General features: G+C 35.4%; 1 protein-coding gene across 3 annotated transcripts in view; it reads right to left on the reverse strand.

The window, feature by feature from the left end:
• Positions 1 to 15691: 15691 nt before the first annotated feature.
• Positions 15692 to 23116, reverse strand: part of LOC110653022 (glutathione S-transferase zeta class) — a 29432-nt gene continuing 22007 nt past the window's right edge. Inside the window, exons 1-11 of one of the 3 annotated variants that reach the window (XM_058131934.1) lie at positions 19722 to 19958; positions 19533 to 19626; positions 19400 to 19456; positions 19209 to 19294; positions 19024 to 19095; positions 18764 to 18817; positions 18590 to 18665; positions 17728 to 17789; positions 16867 to 16926; positions 16308 to 16435; positions 15692 to 15972 (exon numbers count right to left, since the gene is read on the reverse strand). In XM_058131934.1, coding sequence (XP_057987917.1) covers positions 16325 to 16435; positions 16867 to 16926; positions 17728 to 17789; positions 18590 to 18665; positions 18764 to 18817; positions 19024 to 19095; positions 19209 to 19294; positions 19400 to 19456; positions 19533 to 19626; positions 19722 to 19724 — 675 coding nt within the window. In that variant the 5' untranslated portion in view covers positions 19725 to 19958 and the 3' untranslated portion in view covers positions 15692 to 15972; positions 16308 to 16324. Of the gene's footprint in view, positions 16001 to 16307; positions 16436 to 16866; positions 16927 to 17727; positions 17790 to 18589; positions 18666 to 18763; positions 18818 to 19023; positions 19096 to 19208; positions 19295 to 19399; positions 19457 to 19532; positions 19627 to 19721; positions 19959 to 23116 lie in introns of those variants that run through there. The other 2 variants (XM_058131935.1, XM_058131936.1) reach the window with 2 other exon arrangements.

Raw genomic sequence — 23116 nt, forward strand, 5'->3', positions numbered from 1 at the left:
GTTACAGGAGGATTTTATTTTGGTTAACCTGCTTTTCTCCTTCGCAGGTTGTTTATCAATATTTGTGTAATTTTAATTACTCCTAGAATTTCCGCATGTGTTAGCAGTAATTATTTGAATTTGGTCTGTAATATTATTATCATGTTGGACCTGTAAACTAAATATGCTATGCATGTTTGATGGATTGGATGAGGGAGCTGAGCTCCCATTTATTTTATGTTGATGAGTATGTGGAGGGTGAGCTGAGCTCCCCAAATGACTATATATTGTGTTTACAGGTCGGGTGAGTCGAAAACTCCCCGTTGGTAAGTCCATTTTATGGCCGGACTCTGTCCGTTTGTTTTCTTGAAATTGGGCCCAAATGGGCCTCAGCATTGGGTAAATGAACAGTTAGGCTTACTACGGGCCTTGGGGGCTTTAGGCTGGCCCAGGTCCTAGTGTCGGTCCGGCCCATAGGTTGGGTCGTGACATTTACATCAAAATTATCTACAAGGATATAAAATAATACCCGTACAAAATGATCGGTATGGTCCACAATTCGATAGCAGCTCACTCTGCTGCTTTCTCCTTGCTCTTATCTGCGACAGCAAAATAAGCTATCACTGAGTATAAACATACTCAGTGGTGCACAATAAAAATTTAAAATGCAATACATAATCATTCATTGATGAAACATAATTTGAATACTTCTCAATCACATTTCTCAAATATCAAAGCTCATAACAATTCCATTTAGTCAAATAATTTATTAAACACAGTGTTGCCAAAATCATACACAACTTAAGCCATGACACAAAATTTCCGATCAATGCCGTGTTGTACACCACGACAAAGCAATCTACAACCCCATTAATCGAAATCAATAAGGGAGGTGGCTAGCTAGCTAATGAGTACTCATCCAATCTCAACCTCAACTGGTAAACCAGAGAGGGAGGAAAATAAACGATCTCAACCCCATAAATGGAGGAGGAATAGTGTGATACTATCATGCTAAGTGTGAACACAAAATCAATTCAAAACAATTTATTCAAATAATTTATTGGAAATCTGGTAAACTTTCAAAGTCATATTCACAATCATAAATGGCAACACAATTCGTAACTAGCTCAAAAAAAATCAATTTTTCAAGAATCATATATTCAAATAAAAATTACTGTGCACAGACCTGACGTGAGTCGCCTTTAGGCCTTGACTCAGTCTCTTCGAGTTTCCAAGTCTTTTTCAGCTGAAACACACAATTTCACAGTGTTTCAGTACCATAACTTAGCATAAATCCAAAAATAAATTTCACTTCATTTTTACCTAGCTTTAATGTACTAATTTTGACGTTCTCGTAGTTTTTGTGTTTCGGGTTACTATTCACTACACTATTCAAGTCAAATTGTTGACTTTTTAAGGCTTAATAGGTATGGAAACTCCAAATTCACCCACATACCACATTTTGGTCATTAAATTTGTTGGTTTTGGTCATTTTCTCAAAGCTTAAGTCCTTTTGACAAAATTGTCAAATTTTCAGTTTTGGTGCTCCTAGTTGCACTGTTCCATTGGCAATTTTACTGTTGGAATTTGACAAAACTTCCTTCATAGAAAATGTTCCTTATTGTCTTAAGTTTATTCTCATTTTTGGATCACCCCAATTGGAGTTTTGTAGCTCAAGTTATGGCCATTTGAACTAGGGCTGCCGGATTGGACACAACCCAGATTTTCTGGGCAAATTTTGGTGCTGGCAGATTTGAGTCACCAACTTGGGGTGGCCAAATGGCCTGGTTGCTGGCAGAATTTGAACTTGTGTTCTTCATGAAAGTTTTAGCTCTATATCTCATCTAACCACTGGTAAAATTTCAGGTCATTTTGACTTGTCTAACTCGAGTTATGACCAAATGAACAAACACTGTTCATTTGGTCAGTTTGTACAGTGGCAGACTGCATTTTCTCAACTTTGGTCAATTGGTTCACTAAGTTTTGGTCACTTTTTGGGCATGGTTCCTAAATGAAAATTGTGTCATTTTATGTCTATTTTCATCCCCAATTAGTGCCATATCAATTGGACTTGTAAAATTTTAGTTTTGGTCCTTCAAAGTTGACTTGGTCATGCTGCCAGCAGCATGACCATACAACCTCCGAATTTGGTTTCAACTCCAACAATTCAAACACAACTCATTTGGTCACAATTGACCATTTTTCACTTCACAAATAGGTCAAACATGCCATTTACTTGTTTCTTACATTTTTGGTTCACAAACCCTAAGTCCCAAAACCCTAATTCACTTAATTGTTGCAATTAACTAAATTCAAAGCTTTCAACCATAATCAATCAACTAATGGAGGTCCATAAACTCATTTAAATCCATCAAACCATACAAGATCATGCTCCCCTTCAACAGGCTGAAATTTCAGTAATGGTCCTCACCCCATATTTTTATTTTATTTCATTAATTTCTAAGCTCATTTCAACAACTAATGATGCATTTAATTAACTAATTGATAGTTAAGAGACTAACCTTTGCTTAGGTCCTCAAATCTCTATCTTTTGTTCTCCTTTCTTCTTTCAATCTTCTTCTTAAGTTGAGATTACAAGCTCTAACAAGGTTTTTATGGGAATTATGAAGGGTAAGTGAACAATTTAAAGCTTGAGTGCAAGCTTTAATGGAAGATTAAAAATGGTGAAATGAAGGAGAGAGTGAGGCGGCAAGGGAGATGGAAGATGACCCAATATTTTTTTTTTCTTTTCTTTTCTTTATTTATTTTAGGTTATGGAAGACCACAAAATCTAAATTAATAATTAAATTAATTTATTTATTTATGGCATCATGCATGAGGTCATGCATGATGTCATCACCTTTTTACTTTTTCATTTTTCTCTTTTTTTTTTCTTATTTTTCTATTAGTTCTTTAATTTAATTCTCGATTCTAAAATTTTCTTTTCTCCGATTTTATTTGACAGTTAGGTCAGGAGTCAGCTCTCGGGGTCAATTGACCAAATTGCCCCTCGCCGGTTCATCCCGGTTTGCAAATAATTCCATATTTCTTCCGGCTCCCTGACCTAATTATTTGACTGGCTTAACAGTTCTTTTTCATGATTTTCTCTTTTTCACTGTGTTCATAAGGGTCCTAAGGACTGCAGCGTCACATTTTACGGTTCGAAATTTGAGTTTAAAATGACTTCGCAGTCGTTCCCGAGACGGTCACCCATCGCTGTGACTCTCGGCTCGTTTAACCTCTTATGTTCTGTTTTTCTTATTTATACTTAACTAATTGAACATTACTAATTATTTGTGTTTATGGTTTCTCTAGTTGTCTTAAGTGTGGTTCTAATCCCCTTAATTATCCGAACCGACACCGGTCACCGGAACAGTGAAATATACCAGGCTATACAAATAGGGGTGTTACATTGCAAACCGGGTTGAACCGGCAAGAGGCAATTTGGTCAATTGACCCCGAGAGCTGACTCCTGACCTAACTGTTAAATAAAATCGGAGAAAAGAAAATTCCGGAATCGAGAATTAAATTAAAGAACTAATAGAAAAATAAAAAAAAAAGAAAGAAAATGAAAAAGTGAAGAGAGGTGACATCATGCATGACATCATGCATGATGCCATAAATAGTATAATTAATAAATTCAATTAATTAGATATTTTGGTTTTCCTAAGACAAAATACATAAAAGAAATAAAAAGAAAAAAAAATATCATTTGGTCTTCTTCCCCAAACCAGCCGGCCTCTCTCTCTCTCCCTTAGCTCTCTCTCTCAAAACTCCATTAGAGCTCTTAAGTCAAGCTTCATACACCCTAAATTAACCATAAATTCCCCTAAAGTCCTTAAGTAAATCTTAACCTAGACCTTTGATTTAGCTATTGCCTATAAAAAGAAAAAGAAAGGAGGAGAAATAAGAAGAGGAAAAAGACACCTAAAAAGGTTAGTATGCTAACTTTCAATTTTCTACTTTAAATGCATGTTTAGTTACTTAAATGAACTTAGAAACTAATGAAATGAAATAAAAATATGTGTGGAGGACCAAACTAAAATTTTGGCCAGCATGATGGGGAGTGTGATTTGCATGGTTTGATGGATTTGAATGAGTATATGAACCTTAATTAGATGAGTGATTATAGTTAAAAGCATTAAATTGGTTAAATGCAACAATTAGTATGAATTAGGGTTTTGGACATTAGGGTTTAGAGAGAAAAATGTGAGAAATTTGTAAATGATGTCTTTGACCTAGTTTGAAGTGGGAAATGGTCAATGGTGACCAAATGAAGTGTGTTGGAAGGGTTGGAGTTGAGATCAAATTCGGATTGAGTGTGGTCATGCTGCTAGCAGCATGACCAAGGTCCCTTTGAGGGACCAAAAATGAAAATTTACAAGTCCAATTGATATGAGACCATTTGAGAATGAAAATAGACACTAAATGACACAATTTTCATTTAGGAAGCATGCCCAAAAAGTGACCAAAACCTAGTGAACAAATTGACCAAACTTGAAAAATCTCAGTCTGCCCTGTACAAACTGACCAAATGAACAGTGTTTGTTCATTTAGCCATAACTTGAGCTAGGCAGGTCTAAATGACCTGAAATTTGACCAGTGGATAGTTGAGGTATATACCTAAAACTTTTATGAAGAACACCAACCCAAATTATGCCATTAACCAAGTCATTTGGCCACCCAAAGTTGGTGACCTAAAACTGCCAGAACCAAAAATTGCCCAGAAAATCTGGATTAAGTCCAATCCGGTAGCCATGGTTCAAATGGCTATAACTTGGGCTACAAAACTCCAATTGGAGTGATTCAAAAAGGAGAATAAACTTAAGACAATAGGGAACATTTTCTGTGAAGAAAGTTTTGCCAAATTCCAACAGTAAAGTGACCAATGGAACAGTGTAACCTTAGACACCAAAACTGAAAATTTATCAAATTTGCCTAAAAGACTTAGAATTTGAGTAAACAACCAAAACCAACAAATTTAGTGACCAAAATATGGTATGTGGGTGAAGTTGGAATTCCCATACCTATTAAGCCTTAGAAAGTCAACAATTTGACTTGAATAGTATAGTGAATAGTAACTCCGAAACACAAAATTTAAAGAACGTCAAGATTAGCACATTAGAGCTAGGTAAAAGTGAAGTTAAATTTATTTTTGGATTTATGTTAAGTTATGGTACTAAAACACTGTAAAATTGTGTGTTTCAGTTGAAAAGAACACCGGGAAAGAACCCGAAGAATCGAGTTAAGGCCAAGAGGCGACTCGCTTGAGGTTTGTACACAACGTATAATTTCTGTAAATTATTTGCTGCATATTGTTTTGAATAATTTGAAAAAGTGAATTGTGACATTATTTATGATGCTTTGATCTAAATTGTTGAAAGTTATTGTGTATGTTCAAAATGGCAATGTTTAGCAAATTGTTAAGATAAGTTTTGAAACCACAATGTCACCTCACTAGCATGACTAGTGGGGGTAATCAGTTTCGAATTTTGATTCATTCTCTGGATGAAATGTTGAGGTGTGCCAGTAGAAGAGGAACTTGAATGGATATCCATATATTTGAGCTAGCTAGCCTTGTGATGTGATTTCTCCTTAGCCTCTGGCTATTGAGATTATATTAGTTTCGAATGGCATGATATAACTGTGGGTTTTATGAAATGTGTTTTGATATTTCGAAATGAACTTGTTTGCATTGAAATCTCATAATTCATGTATTGTATTTAATGCTCATGTTTAGTCCAATTTTTGAATAAATGTGATTTAAATTCTGCATAAAGATTATTTTAGTATGTTGTGCACCACTGAGTCCTAGTACTCAGCGATAGCTGTTATTGCTGTCGCAGATATAGAGACTAGAGGAGCAGCAGACTGAGCTGCTGAGGATTGAGGATCTATCAGCTTGAAGTTATTGGGTATAATTTATACCCTGACTGTAAATATTTCTTTTGATGTATGTATTGCACATAAATGTATGGACATGTAAAAATTGATCTTGAGCAGCTTGTATAAAATTTGTATAAAGTTGTAATAAATTTTAGTTTGAATTTCCCTTAATGTAAATTTTGTAATGATGTATATAAATTATTTTATCTTTAATGAACTATGAATGGAACTATTTTATTTAATTTGAATGAAATGGATTGCTAGTATTTTGTGGATATTGGAAATGGTGGATTTGAAATTTAAAAGTTGATAAATGTGTTGAGAAATTGGTTGAGATTGAGTATGAATTTGAAGCAATGGTTGAAAAATTATTGGAAGTGCCTTTTTTTCAGGTATTTGAAGAATTGTTTTCTCAAAATACAGACGGAACTCTGGCAAAATTTTTATAAAATTTGCGAAAAAATAAAATAGATCAAAAATATTTACTAGTTTTTAATTTTAATTAAATGTTTTAAATACCTACTAGAAAATGCTCACCACTTATCAAAAATAAGAAAATTGTTTTAAAATCCCTTGTAGGGTACTTAATGAGTTATCGGTAGGTGAAGTTCGGTAGTTCATTAGGTATTCTACGGGATCATGTTATGCCTTACAGAGGGGTAAGGTGTGACACATTACAAGTTCAGTGAATGCCAAACTGGTTGTCGACACTATATTTTGGCCAATCACCGAAATCAATGAACTTTGAAATTGACTCCAACCGACACTCTTCGGTTACAAGTGACACGATCAGGAAATAAACAGATCCCACATCTAATCGAATGCTTGCCTATCAACCAACAAAGGAGATCACACCAATATCAAGTTTTCATGCCGTCCAATCTCATTTCCGATCTCTCGTCAAAGGAGATCAAACTAATGTCAGGTCTCCGTGCCCAGTTTTATTTCCGATCTCTCCTTTATAAATATTGTGGAAAATCGTTTAATAATGTTAAGGTTTCAGTCCGACTCAATGGTGTTTCCGATCTTAAGTGTTCAAATCAAGTTTCCAATTTTAATAATTTAAAGTTCTATCTGGTGTTTGGTCTCAGATTAGGCCGATCTCATGGTTACAATGTTCTTCCGACCTCTTATACTTAGATTAATGTTCAAATAATCAAGCACTTGTACAATTTGGATGCTTTCCGATCTCATCAAGAAATTGAGCAAAAGAGATTTCATTTCATTTCAAAATAAAAGTACAAATCATTCGGCTGGAGGATCACCCCCAGCCTGTTCTACATCAACATTTCGCTCACCCTCTCTATCTCCTTCGGGCTCCTCGTCGCTCTCGTCCTCGGCCTCTGGGGCGAGCTTGTTCATCCAGGAAAAATCCTCTTCAGGATATCATTTCTTCAGCTCGGCCATAAGGTCGTTATGAGCATTCACATAAGCCACGGCCTCCTTCGTTGTGCTCTCTTCTTCCTTAGCTTGAAGCTCTTCATCCTTGGCTTAGACCTCTTCCTCCTTCGCCCGAAGGTCTTCAGCATAGCGAGCGAGATCGACAGACCAACTAGCCCGAGAGTCTTCGAATTCCCATTCCATTTCAATGATCCTCTCCTCATAACGCTTCATATGATCCTCCATTCTGGCGATATACTCGTTAGCAGAGGAGAGCTGAGCTTGTGCGGCAGAGGACCTAAGCTGATTGTCTGAGCTAAGATATCGTCAAAGCTCTCCTCTGCCAACCGGTTTCAATCTTCTTAGAAGCAAATGGAAGCTCCCATGACTTTGGCTAGGTTGGGGTTCCCCCTAGTAGAGCGGTTCCTTTCCAATGACTGGATCAGAAGTTGCGCACCCCGAGAAAGTGCCCTGACCGTAGGACTAGAAGACTCCCCTTCTACATGGGAAGAGGTCAGAGGAGGAGGGGGAGGTGGAAGCTCGACCTGTTGAGGAGCCGGGGGAAGGACTTCCACCTCAGGGAGCGGTTGCTCCTGAGGTCGGAGGGGAGAGCTCGGCACCTCTATTGATTCGCGATGAGGGGTCTGAGCATCGACAGTGGCGGCCCCCTTCATCGCCCTCACTTTTCTAAAAACCTCCCACTTTCGTTTGCGGCTCTCCCTGGAAGCATCACCGCCCGCCATACTTGCACAAAAAAGAAAGTCAGTGAGTTCGCTAAGGTTCAAAGACCAGAGATATGGATAGTACTAGGGCCGAGGTCAGAGAGCTGAAGCTCGTATTCTTCGCCAGCGACCAGCCACATCATCCAATGCTGCAGTTCGGCCATCATTGCGTCTAAACAAGAGAATTTTTGAGTGGACGCCTGAGACTTTAACTCTTTCACCACGGCGTCTTCGTCCTTATTTAATGTGATCCTTTTTGGGATCGGAGCGACCAGGTGTTGCCAACTCCGGGGGATCCCCTCAAAACCGTTCCGAATCTTGCACCTCAAAATAAAGAACCGGTTCTTCCAATTCTTCAATGAAGAAGGAAGATCGGTAAAGAGAGAGCAATGGGGCTTAGCTTAGAAGAACCAGAACTCATCATCCTTCCTTCAGGTGAGCCTATACAGCTTGACAAAGACTTTAGCTGTGGGTTCCAGTCCCTTAGCTCGGCAGAGGCCCCGGAAGGCTATTAGAGTCCGCCATGAGTTCGGATGCACTTGGGCTATCGAGACATGGTGGAATTTTAGGACGGCTTTGTAAAATTCGTCTAAGGGAAAGCGGAGCCTGACCTTCAGTTGCTCTTCATACACCATGATGAGATCGCCCTCATCAAAGAAATGGTCGGCCCGATGATCGCCATGGCATTTGATTAGTTCGAAGGAGTTGATCCGCAGATTGTACTCCTAGCTTATAGACTGGAGATCGGCGTCCCTCAAGACTGAAGGCAGCTCATCAATTGGCAAGTTGTCTCTTCTCAAAGATGCCCCTCGCCTCGGTCTGGCACCCAAACTAGTTACCGTGACGAGGGCTCTGCTGGCTTGACCACCTGGTCTATTCACGTCACCCTCTTCCGAGGTCCACGAAACGTGGACAGAAGACGGAGTCGCAGCTCTCTAACCCTCGGTGCTGCTCATTTTCAAAGAAACCAAATAAGTTTAACTAAGAGAAAGATTAAAACCCTTACCGGAATGTGATCGGCGTCGGAAAACTTGAAGAAACGAGAGAATTTCGGAATCACTCGCAAAGTGCTGAAAATGACATAAGAGAGCAACTGACTGACCCTTCCCCTATTTATACCCGTCTGAGCATTCAATGCCCACAGTGTCCCAAGCGATGCATCTGTTAGCGGAATTCGCCCACTTTCCTGACACGTCGCAGGAAGATTCCAGAAACACCATAAATAAAATAAAGGGAGATCGGCTGGCTAAGATCGCCAGATTAAGGCGGATGTTCATAGTTACAGATCGGCTAAGGGTGATTTAGTTAGGAACCAGATCGGATATGCTCATCAGGGATCGAAAAATAACCAATGCAATAATTAAATGACAACTGTCAAATAAAATTTCATTTCATTTCCAAAAGGTCAGATTACATCATTTGGGCGATCTCAAGAGATCGGATTACATCATTAAGAACCTTTAAAGGTCAGATTACATTATTTGGGCGATCTCTAAAAATCGGCATTACATCCTACCTAGCAGGGACCTATGTCAAAGCCTAGTCTTGTGGCTGAATCAAAAGATGTATTTGATTAGAAAGCCAGCCATAGGCATCGGATAGATGTACAGCTCAGATGGAGTGACTATGACTCTCATGATCATGAGAGGAGTCATCGTCGATGTCATCGACCAGAACCGAGTCACAGTCGGGATGCCCGATGTGGTGAGGAGCCAAATAAACTTCAAAAGGCGGTCACCGATGTTAAGAGGGAAATTAGCAGTCTTCTCGCCTGAAATCGGTTCACCGATTATATCGATAGACCAACTTGAGATCGACACGATCGATATTTTCGATCTTGATCGATAAATTAGTCCGGTTCTCTTACTGTCATCAGATGTGGTTATCATGATTCTCCGATCACCGGGATCTTAAATTTTCAGTCGAGGAACAAGGAGAACAGTCGGAAAAAGATAAAAAGTGGTTACCATGGCCGGGATTGTTGCCGGAGAAACTAGAACAGGAGAAGTGAGAAATGGAAAAAGGAGAAATGGAATGTGGGAGAGATTCCCCGCTGAGGCATATATATAGGGGGTCTGAGCATTTATTACTAGCGGGAATCGAAGTGGATGCATCGGTAACCGAAGGATTAAATGCTTTGACTGAGGCAGCTCGGATGGAGGGGAAGGTTCTGGAATGGGAGAGATCGGGTGAGGGGCCCGATATGAGAGATCGGAAAAGGGTCATAATAGAGAGATCGGAAGGAATAGGAAATCGAAAAGCAAGAAGAGGATGAGATGACTTCCAATAACTCTCTACATAATCAGAGCCGAGGTAGTTAAAGCGTTACAGGCGTGATCAAATCTTCACCGCACGCCTCATTTGCAAAATCGCCCACATTGCTGACAGACGCCAAAAACAGTTATGACAGTTCTGTACATCACAATCCTCACCGTTGATCATACTTGTAAGGACAGACTTGGAACCCTTGGATCAAAAACAGGCGACAGGTCCGGCGCCTTTTATTTTCAGCCCTCGAATCCATCTTGTAAGGCAAGACCCTAAGCCATCGGATTAGGAAGAGAGAGGACAGATATTCTGTATAGGATCCCAGCCATCCATTTTGATTCTCTTTAATTCTCAGACATCGGATTATGTCCTTTTAAATCCAAACCTTCCATCTCCCCAAGGGGAGATCCTGACCCTTCATCAGTAACACCCGTTCCCTATAAATACCTGCATGCAATACTGTAGAGGGGATGGGAAAAAAAAAGGTGGTGGTGATTATAGTGGAAAGGCTCTGAAATCTAATTCAGTCTTGCTACTTTGCCATTCTGAGCTTTCGAGAAACTTCAGAAACTAGTTTTCTTAAGTATCTCCATTGAAGGAGTTTTGGACCCTGAAACTCTTCATTTTCAGTCTATTCATTACTCTGCGATACTATTTTTTTATTCATCACTCTAATACCAGCATATTAATCTCCAAGCTTGATCTCATTCCAACCCGGTTACTGTTGCTTTTGCTTAACTGCATTCTGACCTGGTTCTCGTTATTTTGAAGTAAGCATTAGTCCCTGGACCATCAGCTTCCACCTCTACAAGATTTGTGGACACTAGAGTTAGCTCAAGATCCTCAATCTCCCACAGGTAAGTGTCTAGACTATTATCTCGTTGGATGCTCGTGTTTCAGTTTATCTGTTTTTATTTTTCAAATTTTCATCAAGTTCAGTTGCACTAAAATCCCAATGTAGATTATTCAGACCGATAGTTATTTCCCGATGTTTACTTCCTATATTTGTCTGTAAACTCTATTTATTTCTCCTTAGTTCTCATTTCCTTCGAAAATAGGTGTTTTGGTTGTGAGCAACTTATAGGTAATTAAATAAAATATTGGTAGAAGTATCTTAACGTGAAAGTCTTTTTTCGAACAAATAAAAATAATCAAAGGTTGAATAGTAGCTTAGAGGAAAAGTTATGAGGTCGGGCTACTAAACGAGTCTAAGAGATAGCATAATAGAGCGGGAATCGAAATAAGATCAAATCCCCGACTAATAACCGAAAGAGATCGGATATAGCTGGCCAAAGAGTTCGGACAAGGTAATCACCTAGGAGATCGGTGAAAAGTTCGATCTTATATCACATACGTTTTAAGAGATTGGGGGAGAGTTCTTACCCGATTCTCATTCAAATAAAACACAGAGATCGGAAGAGAGTTCTTATCCGAGATCCTTCATTAAAAAACCTTAAACCAAATACTTTAAGAGGTCGGAAGAGAGTTCTTACCTGATCCTCATTCAAATAAAAGGCGGAGATCAGAGGAGAGTTCTTATCCGAGATCCTTCATCAAACTTTAAGCCAAATACCCTAAGAGATCGGGGGAGAGTTCTTACCTGATTCTCGCCTAAATTAAAATAGGGAGACCGGTGGAGAGTTCTTATCCGAGATCCTTCATTAAAAACCTTAAACCAAATACTTTAAGAGGTCGGGAGAGAGTTCTTACCTGATCCTCATTCAAATAAAAGGCGGAGATCGGAGGAGAGTTCTTATCCGAGATCCTTCATCAAACTTTAAGCCAAACACCCTAAGAGATGGGGGAAGAGTTCTTACTTGATTCTCGCCTAAATTAAAATAGAGACCGGAGGAGAGTTCTTATCTGAGATCCTTCATTAAAAACCTTAAACCAAATACTTTAAGAGGTCGGGAGAGAGTTCTTACTTGATCCTCATTCAAATAAAAAGGCGGAGATCGGAGGAGAGTTCTTATCCGAGATCCTTCATCAAACTTTAAGCCAAACACCCTAAGAGATCGGGGGAGAGTTCTTACCTGATTCTCGCCTAAATTAAAATAGGGAGATCGGAGGAGAGTTTTTATCCAAAATCTTTCGCTTAAAATTCTAAAAACATAGCTTGAGATCGGTGGAAAACTTCTTCTCCGAGCTCTCTTAACAAAATCCAACTTAAAATGAAGCAGCTCCAATACATTAAATAATTTTACTCGACCCCTAATCATTAAAGGGTCATCTCATAAACTTGTGTTATTGGGACAATCCAAAATAAGTGAAATATCAAATATTCCTTTATTTTTCACAAAGGATCAACATTATCACTATCCCAACCCCCCTAATTACCCTTTTAATTTATAAAAGAGCATAATATTAAATCTGTTTACCTTCATTGAGAGACGAGGCGGGGTGCCTAACACCTTCCCCGCCCGTATATGGACCCCGAACCTAGAATCTCTGTTTTTGAAGTGGTCTTTTAATTTATTTTCACAAATGGTTTTCTTTAATTTCTCTCAAAATTAAAGTGTCGACTCCTCACTCTTTCCCATTTCAGTGAAGAGCTTTCGTCCAAGAGACCGCAAAACACTTTGCGACACTGGTGATAGGGAAGGAGTTAATTTGGATGGAGTGGTACTGTCCGAAAGTAATCACTTTAAATATCTCGGCTCAGTCCTTCAAGTAGATGGAGAATGTGAGGAGGATGTTAGTCATAGGATTAAAACCGGATGGTTGAAGTAGAGACGTGCCACGGAAGTTTTATGTGATCGCAAGATTCCCAATAAGTTAAAAGAAAAATTTTACCGTACAACCATATGACCAGCTATGTTATATGGTAGTGAGTGTTGAGCACTGAATGAGTCATATGCGTTTAAGATAAGAGTTGTAAAGATGAGAATGTTAAGGTAGATGAGTGGCCATACTAGACTAGAGAAAGTCCGTAATGAGAGTATTAGAGAAAAGGTAGGAGTGGTGCCAATTGAGGATAAGTTGAGAGAAAGGAGATTGAAGTGATTTAGTCATGTGAAGTGTAGACATACGAAAGCTCCAGTTAGACAAGTAGAGCACATTAGGTTAGAGGATAGAAAGAAAAAAATAGGTAGACCTAAATTGACTTGGAGCAGAGTAGTACAACATGACCTAGAAGCATTACACATTTCTGAGGATTTAACCCAAAATCGTTTAGAGCAGAGAAAGCGAATCCATATAGTCTACCCCAAAGTTTTGGTATAAAGGCTTAGTTGAGTTAAGTTGAGTTAATGAAAGTTATGAAATTAAAAAAAAAAACTAATTTCTCATTTTAATTAATTTTTAATTTTATAAAATTTTATTTTTATTTACAATAAAAATTAATTAATTAAAATTTAAGCACAACTAGATTAATTAAAAATTTTAAATTTATATAGATTAATTAAAAATTTTAAATTTATATAAAATTTTAAGTTAATTTAAGTATAAAAATTAATATTAATATAAATAATTTAAAAAATTAAAGATATTTTTATCTCTTTACAAATTTACTCCATCATCATAATTTTACATACATTAAAGATTGATAAATAATTATAAACAGATTATATATATAAATATTTGAGATTATATAAACATAAAATATAATTTTATAGGTCATATTTATAACCCTTGATACTACAGAAACTCAATCCATAGTAAAAAAATCCAAGAGGCTTACAACAAAAATTGCAACTTTAAGTGAATTGATTGTTCAATGAGACATAACAACCATGTCAATTTGTTTAAGGTACATGGCTCCTTCTACATAATTTTATATCTATTGAGCATATGTCAATTGAATTCCTTCACTTTCTCTCTCTCACACACACCCATTCATTTCCCTAATAAAACAAAGGGAAAAATTTTAAAAAATGCTATGTAATTTTGCACTTTGACATATAAGATATTGTAATTTAATTTTTATCAATTTAATACTTGTGTTTTTCTCCATTAATAAATATGATCTAAACCATTATTTACCGTTACATGATGTTGACGTGGTGAACACATAACACTGATGTGGTGAACACTGGACGCCATATATTCAACACATAAATGCCACGTGATTAGGGGTGAGCATTCGGTTCAAACCGAACCGAATTAAATTATAAAAACCTAACTGCAAATTTTAGAAACCGAACCGAACCGAAATGGGTGAAAAACTGAACCGAACCGAAATGGGTAAAAAACTGAATCGAACCGAACCGCTCTATTTCGGTTCGTTTCGGTTTAAACAGATCGGTTTGATTTTTTATTGATTTTTTAATTTAGACTTGATTTTCAAGTTATTTGGTCTAATTTTAACTTTAGTTTGAACCTAATAACCATTAATCAATAAAATTAAACAATTAATATATATATATATATATAAAATTAAATATAATTCATAAATTTTTCATAAAAATAAATCAATTCAAAAATCGATTCGGTTCGATTTAGTTTGATTTGACTATATAAATTATTATTCGGTTCGGTTTAACCGATTTAATTTTAAAACCGAACCGATTGAACCGAATTGACTCGGTTCGGTTCAATTTTTCGGTTTAAACCGAATTCTGCTTAACCCTACACGTGATGCCATATAAGTACCATGTATGCCATGTGTCACTACATCAGTGCAACATATTCATTACGTGAGCGTCATTTAACAGTAACTAACAATTTTGACCATAATTGATAAAAGAAGAAAATGTAGAGTATCAAATTGACAAAATTAAATCACAATCTCTTTTGTGTTAAAGCATGAAAATACATTAATTTTTTCTTTTTTGTATTTATCCCTAAAACAATATAATGAAGAATAAAACTAGAGAGAGAAGCTAAAATCCTTTGGCTGGTTACTTAAGAGTTCCTTTAGCATTAAAGTTGGAGAGCTAAAACTCCTTTATAGAAAGAAAAAAAAAAATATTTTAAATACTATTAAAAAACAATTTAAAAAAATTAATTTATTATTTTAATATTCTTATAATTAAAATTTATCAAATTTAATTTTAAATTATTTTTTAATACTTTATAATTAATATATTTTTATGAAATTATTCTTTTAACAGTAGACACAACATTAATGCCAGCCCATTAGCAACTGAGATTTTAAATAATAAAGGATTTTCAAAAAAGGTAACATTTTAAATGTTAAAAATGTTGAAAAAAAATTTGTTTTCTCATTTTAAGATTTTATAACTAAAATAAATCAAATGTAATTTTAAATTAGTCTTTAATACCCTCTGACTAAAATATATAAGAAAATATTTTTCTTAACAACTTTAATAGTAATGTCAAACAAACCTTAAGTTATGGCTCGGTCTCGTGTATATTGCAATTTGAATACATTAGCCACAACCAACGTACAAATTTTGGGCAAATTAAGAAATACATTTTTTTTATATATTATTAGGCTATGATTGGCCCAAAATTGCAACGAGTAATCCAGTTGATGATGGATGACACGTGAGCTGTGCAACCATAGAATTCATATAAACTCATTATTATAGGGAGCACAATGGGTAAGAATAACAATACCATTGAGACTCAATGTCCTCGGCATTAGCTTATACCAGTTCATGTTCTTTGTAATTATTATCATTCATCCATCACAGAATTATATGATAGAAACAGGCCAACCTTCAAATTGACCCCATTGTACAATATATGCTGGATAGCTTTATTTTGAGGCTCCACCAAGTTGTACTTTATGCTGTATGTTAGCAAGTTTTGGATTGGGAAGATTGACGTGAAACTGAAAATGAACCAAAGAAGCTTCAACTCTGCAGCAAATTTTTCCAATGCTCAAACAGAAAATAGAGATGGCAACAAAATGTGTTCAGAAGTTATAATAGTAAGCACGCTAATAACCGAGAGAACTTCACTTAAACCATTAAAAATCTTGTTTAGGTGATCCTAGACCAGCCAAAAACTATAGGGCATGAATATACAAATGTAATCAAAATCATCTAGTGCCTCGCACCTAACTGATTGCCACAACAGAAAAAGAAAATAACTAGAAGAGCATTAGAAACTGTATTTCCAGCTATCTATTATTATGTTTCTACAATTCTACTGTTTTTGTTGTACCTTTACTTCCTGTTGACTTAAGTAGTGCTGGATGAAGGGGTATCTGGCTGGTTCTCTGGCATACCATTCTGGAATGCTGGCAGCTCATTGTATGCCTCATGCAACCTTGATAGCAGAGGGAATGGAGTCTGCACAAATAATTGAAGAAGAATAAGCTTGTCAGCAGAAATGAGCATTACGTATAGGGAAATAGATAAGAGTTCAAGCACATAACTATGAGAACACTCAGAAAGGGAGTCAAAAGGTTACCATTAACTGTATATGTAACAGCTGAACAACAGATCAGGGGAAAAGATTTACACAAAAGTGATGAGCGTGTAAAGCCCCAGTGACATTTACAACAAAGAACAAACATTGGTAATTCCAAGACAAAGCCCTTCTACTTTGATTCATATATGGGAATTTACTTTACTTTTTCACTTCTGATTATTTTTCATTTGTAGCTGTATTTTAAAACTAGAAATTTGATACATATAATTGCACAAACAAATGAGCTAAAATAGAGCTCATAATCATACACAGATGCGAATGTTACATGAACTCAGGCAATGAATACTACCATGTCAACATTAAATCTTTTAATTGCTGCATGAAGCTGTGCTGCTAGAAACAAATCCGCCTGCAAGGTGACATAACATTCAAGTAAATAGTTGTATCACCAAACAACTTTATGCAAATTATTGTTCTAGGAGGAAGTGAAGTTTTTATATAAATTTTCATCACTTCATGTCAAAGCCTAGCCTTCTAGAGCTCCAATTGCCATCATCTCATCCCAGAAGCTCAATCCATGGTTTGGGAGCACATATTACTTTGGGATTGTGATCTCAAACAAGGTGTCAATTAATATTTTTTAAAAGATGGTATCAATTAGTATTTCTTCATACTACATATAGTGGCAGAAGACTGATGGTTGCCATACCAAACTTTTACTGACATAAAAAGTCAGTAAAGAAACATAATTTTGGTTTTTCCCCTTTTCAGACTAGTATTTCCACTAGCAGATGAGTAATCTTCATTGTTTTACAGGGCATCCAGGAATAGCTCTTACAAATTATTTAACAAATAAATGAAATATGCATGTGGTTATTAAACAAATCCTCATGTGCATAACTGATCGACCAAGAAAATTTAGTTTTTTTCCTTGATAAATGGCAGTTTATGATAATCCACATAGAGTCATGTACCTTTTCTTTCCATCTAAACAGACAATAGGCAGTGCAACAACCTTAACAAGTCCACATTCCCTTATCTCACAGAAAAAAAAAAATGTGTGTAGGATTGTAAAAACCATTCCATAAACTTATGGGACAATGGCAGACACTTTTGAATTCCACCTCTATAGAAGTGTGTGCAGGCATAATTGTGTAAATTATATTAGAAAGCTAGAAGTGTTAACAGAAACAAAGAAGAAAAACAAAACCAGGAAAATTTCATCTCCAGTCGCATATCTTCCAGCATGGTCTTTTAGCAGCTTCTCCAATGCTGAGACAGATGTAAGTAAAAATCAAGAAAAAAAAAATTCAAATAAGGAAGCAGAAACAATCAAAATCTCAACGCTGAATTGATGCAAAATAACTAAATTTTAATGGACCTGCTTTATGACTAGCATCTTATATTAAACCTATCCAGTTTTATTGTTGTCTAATGTTCAAAAAGATCAGACAAAGATGATGCCACGAAGTATGAACCTGTCCCAAGCTTCACCTGATTGATAAAAAGCTAAAGGTTATCCAATGGTACACTCATCCTCTTCATTACTCAATAGCTGGTGGATAGATATATTCATGCTCATTTAACTGTCAAATCAGATAAGTTATAATCATTCCACCTTTACTAGTGCTGTATTAGCATTCACCTTACAAGTGTATTCTGAAGGTGATCCACCAATATTAGATCTGTAGTTGATCACATGAAGTGTACCTTACGTGAGATGAGAAATCAGTGTGCCTTACAAAAAACTAATTTGAGATATTTCTCATTTGTCTAGTTGAAAATTCTGTATCAATTGTCTGTCCTATGCCAGGTTGGCTAACAGTTTGACATGATTATGCTGCTAAGATTATTGAAGCAATGTTTTACATGATAGAAATGTATATGACTGCTGTCAACTTTAACAGCCTAATAAGAAAGCAAGTTATTTTCTTCTTCTTTTATGAATGTGATTTCATAATCAACAACTCAACTGTTTAAATATTTACAGCATTTTTTTTTACATTTATATTTAAATGCTTGGAAATAATAGGACTTAGGAGCATTCAGTTTTGGCTTAAAGTAGATCTCACCTGCAAAGCCATTTCTAATATGACACTGAACCCAAGGAAGTTTCTCATCTGGACTTACTTTTTCCTCTATAAATTTCTGCAAGAAGAAAGACCAGAAAAATAAATATAATATATATTCTAAAAAAAGCACATAACACATCCTATAGACCTCAATAATATGAGTTGGATACTGACGAGCACAGCTAGATTCTGCAGAGGCTGTATGCTTGAAGAAACAATATTTGCAGCCTACATAAGAGGTGATTAAAGAAAAATTATTAGTGTCTGAATCTCATAACTTGATACATATAGCAGTGAAAGTAATCAACAAAACATAAATACAAAGACAAATAGACTTAGTTGTGTGCAAGTAAAACGAGGAAACTAAGATTACGTAAATGGAACACAAGTCATATACAACTTGCAATTTAATTGCGAAGGCAATGAAATTTAACCTGGTAATTAATGGCTTTTTTGTGAAGATCACGAGGCAACAATGGATGCTGAGGATATTTTTCATCCAAATACTGTACACACACAACCAATTTGCACCCAGAAAAACAGGAAAAATAAAAAAAAATAACAAAAATCAGAAGCAAGAACAAAAATCAATCAACCCAAAAAAAATAGAGCAACTAACCATCAAGATGGCAAAAGAGTCAGAAACAACAACGTCACCATCCACCAGCACCGGCACATAGCCAAGAGGATTGAGCTTCAAAAATTCTACCCACGTAGAACAGGAAAAAAGAAAATTAAATTCATGAAAAAAACACATAATATTCCAAATTGAGTTAATGATAAAGTAAAAGAGCAGCAGAAATTTCTCACCAGGGTTGAATTGCTCTCCTTTGACCAGATTAACAGGTATATATTCGTAACTTAGGCCTGCAAAATGAAATTGGAAATTGAAATGCTTGATATATAATAATCAATAAATAAACTAAGGAAAAAAGAAAACAACCTTTCAGATTTAGAGCAATCCGGACGCGACAAGAGCAAGAGCTTCTCCAGTAGGAGTAGAGCTTGAGCTTGTTTTTGGGCTCTTCAACAGTTGCCTGTGATTGAACCAAACATTTTCTATCAAATTTCAAAGTTTCTTTCCAACACAACCAAAAAGAGAGAGAGAGAGAGAGAGAGAGAGTTGAAATACCATATGAAATTAACAGAGAAAGAATATGATTCTAATGGGGTTTTCAAGTGTGCTGCTATTGAAATGCAGGAAAGGAAATAGAGATCAGAGTCCAAAAGCAACACTTCACTTCATCTAATCTTCATCTTCATCTTCTTGGATTTTTTATTTTTTATTTTTTTTCAAAGAAAATGACATGCTTTTCTTCCTAGAGCACATCAATTTCAAAGAATAATGCATAGTCTTATGTCATTGCTTTGTTTTTTTTTATTTATATTATTTACATTTTATTTTTTTATTTATAAATTTTTTATTTATATTATATTATATTATTTCATTGCCTTGTTTTTTTGGTAGAGTGATTGAAAGAGTAAAAATGAATCTAAAAATACTCTTTCAATTTTTTTTTTAAAAAAAGTATTTAATTTCTCTAAAATATTTAATTTTAAGGGCGTGAGAAGCAAAGATATCATATTAATTGAGTACTTCTACTCATAAATTAGCTTTTGAATTAGGTTCAAAGGCTTAAAGTTGAAGTCACAAATAATATTAGAGTGAAATGAGATGTTTGATATTATTGTTTTATGTTTTTTTTATTATATGTTTATTTTATTTTAAATTTAAGAAATAATTAATAAAAAAATTTAAATATTTAAACATAAAATATTCAAAAATAATATAACTAAAACAAAGTTAATTGTAATTTCTATTTGATTAAGTACAATAATATTTTATTTGATTTATTTGAGAATAATTATAAAAATAATTGACTAATAGTAATAATGTTATAAATATTTAAATTGTTTTTGTTAATTAAATTATTTATTAAACTATGTTGACCCCGTGTAGCTCAAAATGAGCATTGATTTTGATGATAACAAAACTCAAACAGAATCTATCTAACCCAACTTTAAAGTGATGTGTAGATTCATTCTCTTATTCATAAAGAATTTTTGAAGTTGCATCTAAGGAGAAAGGATACTCAAAGGCATTTCAAGGCAAATCCAAAATGAGAAAAGAACAAGACTATGAAAGCCAAGACTCAAAGAAAAGTTATGAAAGTCATAGAGTTAGAGATTGAGTCTTAGGTTTTATGTGAAAAGAATATATGAGAATTTAGTCGAATGGAGCTCAAAAATGAAACTTTATTTTCTGATTACTTTTTCTCATCATGACCTTGGACACTACTATTGGAACATTTTTTTTTAAGGTCTAAATCATTTTATTTAATATTGCAAGTTGAGACATGCAATTGTTGACTTAGTTTGCTAACTGGTTTGCTAAAATATTAGTTTGCTAATGTGTTTGCTAAAACATTAGTTTACTAACCAGTTTATTACTGTTGCCAAAATTTTATTAGTTTGCTAAATGATCAGAGCTGCTCAACTTTGCACAAAAAGACAAAATAATGGCCATTTTGTCTTGGACAGTGTGTATAACGTTCCAAAAAGGTTTCAAATGATCTAAAATGATTTGGGACTATAAATACACATTCTTTACTTCATTTTTGATTTGATGAAAGCTTACATTTGAACTCTAACTTTGATTTTTCATTTATTGCTTTCATTCAAGAGCTTTAAAGTCTTTGAGCTACCATTGGCAAATCAACTCATCTCTTCTTTATAGTTTGATTTGTATTGAGTAAGAGTGAGTGTTAAAACATTAAATTGCATTTAAGAGAGGTTGTACAAGCACCTATTGAAGCTTGAGAGAGTAAGTGCTTGAGGTAGCACTTATGAAGGTTTCAAGCTACCTTGGTAAAAGCTTGGTGTTGAAAAGTTGTAAAGGGCTTTTGGTCTCTTGCCTTCAAAAGAGCAAATAGTGGAGAGAAGACTCAAAGAGGGTTCTTTGAGAGAGTGGATGTAGGCTAGTTAAGCTGAACCACTATAAAAATCATTGTGTTTGATCTCTCTAACCTTGACCTCCTTACTTTTGTGCAATTTAAATTTTTCTTTTTATACATGATATTGAATGTTGATTGAATAGATTAAATTGATAAACTTGAGAATATATTGAGTGAGTTGAGAAATTAGTTGAATATTGTATGATGCATATTATGTTAAATATTGCTATAAATATTGATTGAGGCTTGAATTGCATCTTAGGAATACATTGTTGAAACACATATTACTTTCATTATATATATAAAGAAGCACCTAGTTGAACAAAGCCACAATTTTTCATTAGGCTACAAGCAAGGGCCGAAAAATTATTAAAGTCCAATTCACCCCCCTCTTGGACTATTTTGGGACAACAAATTGGTATCAGAGCTTGTCTCTCTTGCTTAGGGTGTTACAACCTTAGAGTGATCCATAATGGCTGGTTCATCTAGCAATACTGCCGGTATACCCGCACCATTAGCTGAAGGCTACTCAATCACTAGACCACCACTCTTCAATGGCACTAATTATTCATTTTGGAAAGTAAGAATGAGAAATTTTATACAATCTGTAGATATTGATGCATGGAGAATTATTAAAAATGGTCCACATGTTCCTCAAAAGAATGGTCCAGGAACTACAAAAGTTCCAAAACATGAAGATGAATATGATGACAATGATTGGAAGAAAATTTCTATAAATGCTAAAGCTATTAATATTTTGCATTGCTCACTTGACCTTAATGAATACAATCGTGTTTCAGGATGTCAATCTGCTAAGGAAATTTGGGATAAGCTTGAAGTCACTTATGAAGGAACTGATGTCATCAAAGAGTCCAAAGCAAACCTTCTTATTCGAGATTATGAGCTGTTTGAAATGAGGCCAAGAGAATCAATTGCGGATATGAGCACAAGGTTTACCGATCTTGTAAATCTTCTCAAAGCACTTGGTAAAAAATTTGAGGAAGCCGAACTTGTGAAGAAAATTCTTAGATCACTTCCAAAATCTTGGGAAGCCAAGACAACAGTTATCCAAGATACCAAGGATTTTAAAACATTCACTTATGATGAACTCATTGGATCTCTCATTGCACATGAGATGGTATATAAGAAAGATGAAGTTGAAAATGAGCAAAAGAAGAAGAAAAGCATTGCTCTCAAGTCAAACAAAGATGAAGATAAGAAGAAAGGAGTTGCATTCAAAGCTGACTCTAGTGACAACTCAAGTGCTTCAAGTGATGATGATGATGAAATGGCTATGCTTGCAAGAAAATTCAAAAGAGCATTCAAGAAAGGAGGAAGCAAATACAAGAAATTCTTGAAAAAGTATACTCCCAAAGATAAACATTTCAGGGATTCAAAAGAAGAAATTGTATGTTATGAGTGTCACAAACCTGGACATATTAAGCCCAAATGTCCATTACTCAAAAAGAAGAAAGGAAAAGAAGATAGGAGCAAGAAAGCTATGAAAGTAGTATGGAGCAACAGTGAAGAATCTTCAAATGATGAATCAAGTGACAAAGAGACTGCTCTTCTT

This window comes from Hevea brasiliensis, chromosome 13 (genome assembly GCF_030052815.1).
Source record: "Hevea brasiliensis isolate MT/VB/25A 57/8 chromosome 13, ASM3005281v1, whole genome shotgun sequence".
In the NCBI taxonomy this organism is placed as follows: Eukaryota; Viridiplantae; Streptophyta; class Magnoliopsida; order Malpighiales; family Euphorbiaceae; genus Hevea; species Hevea brasiliensis.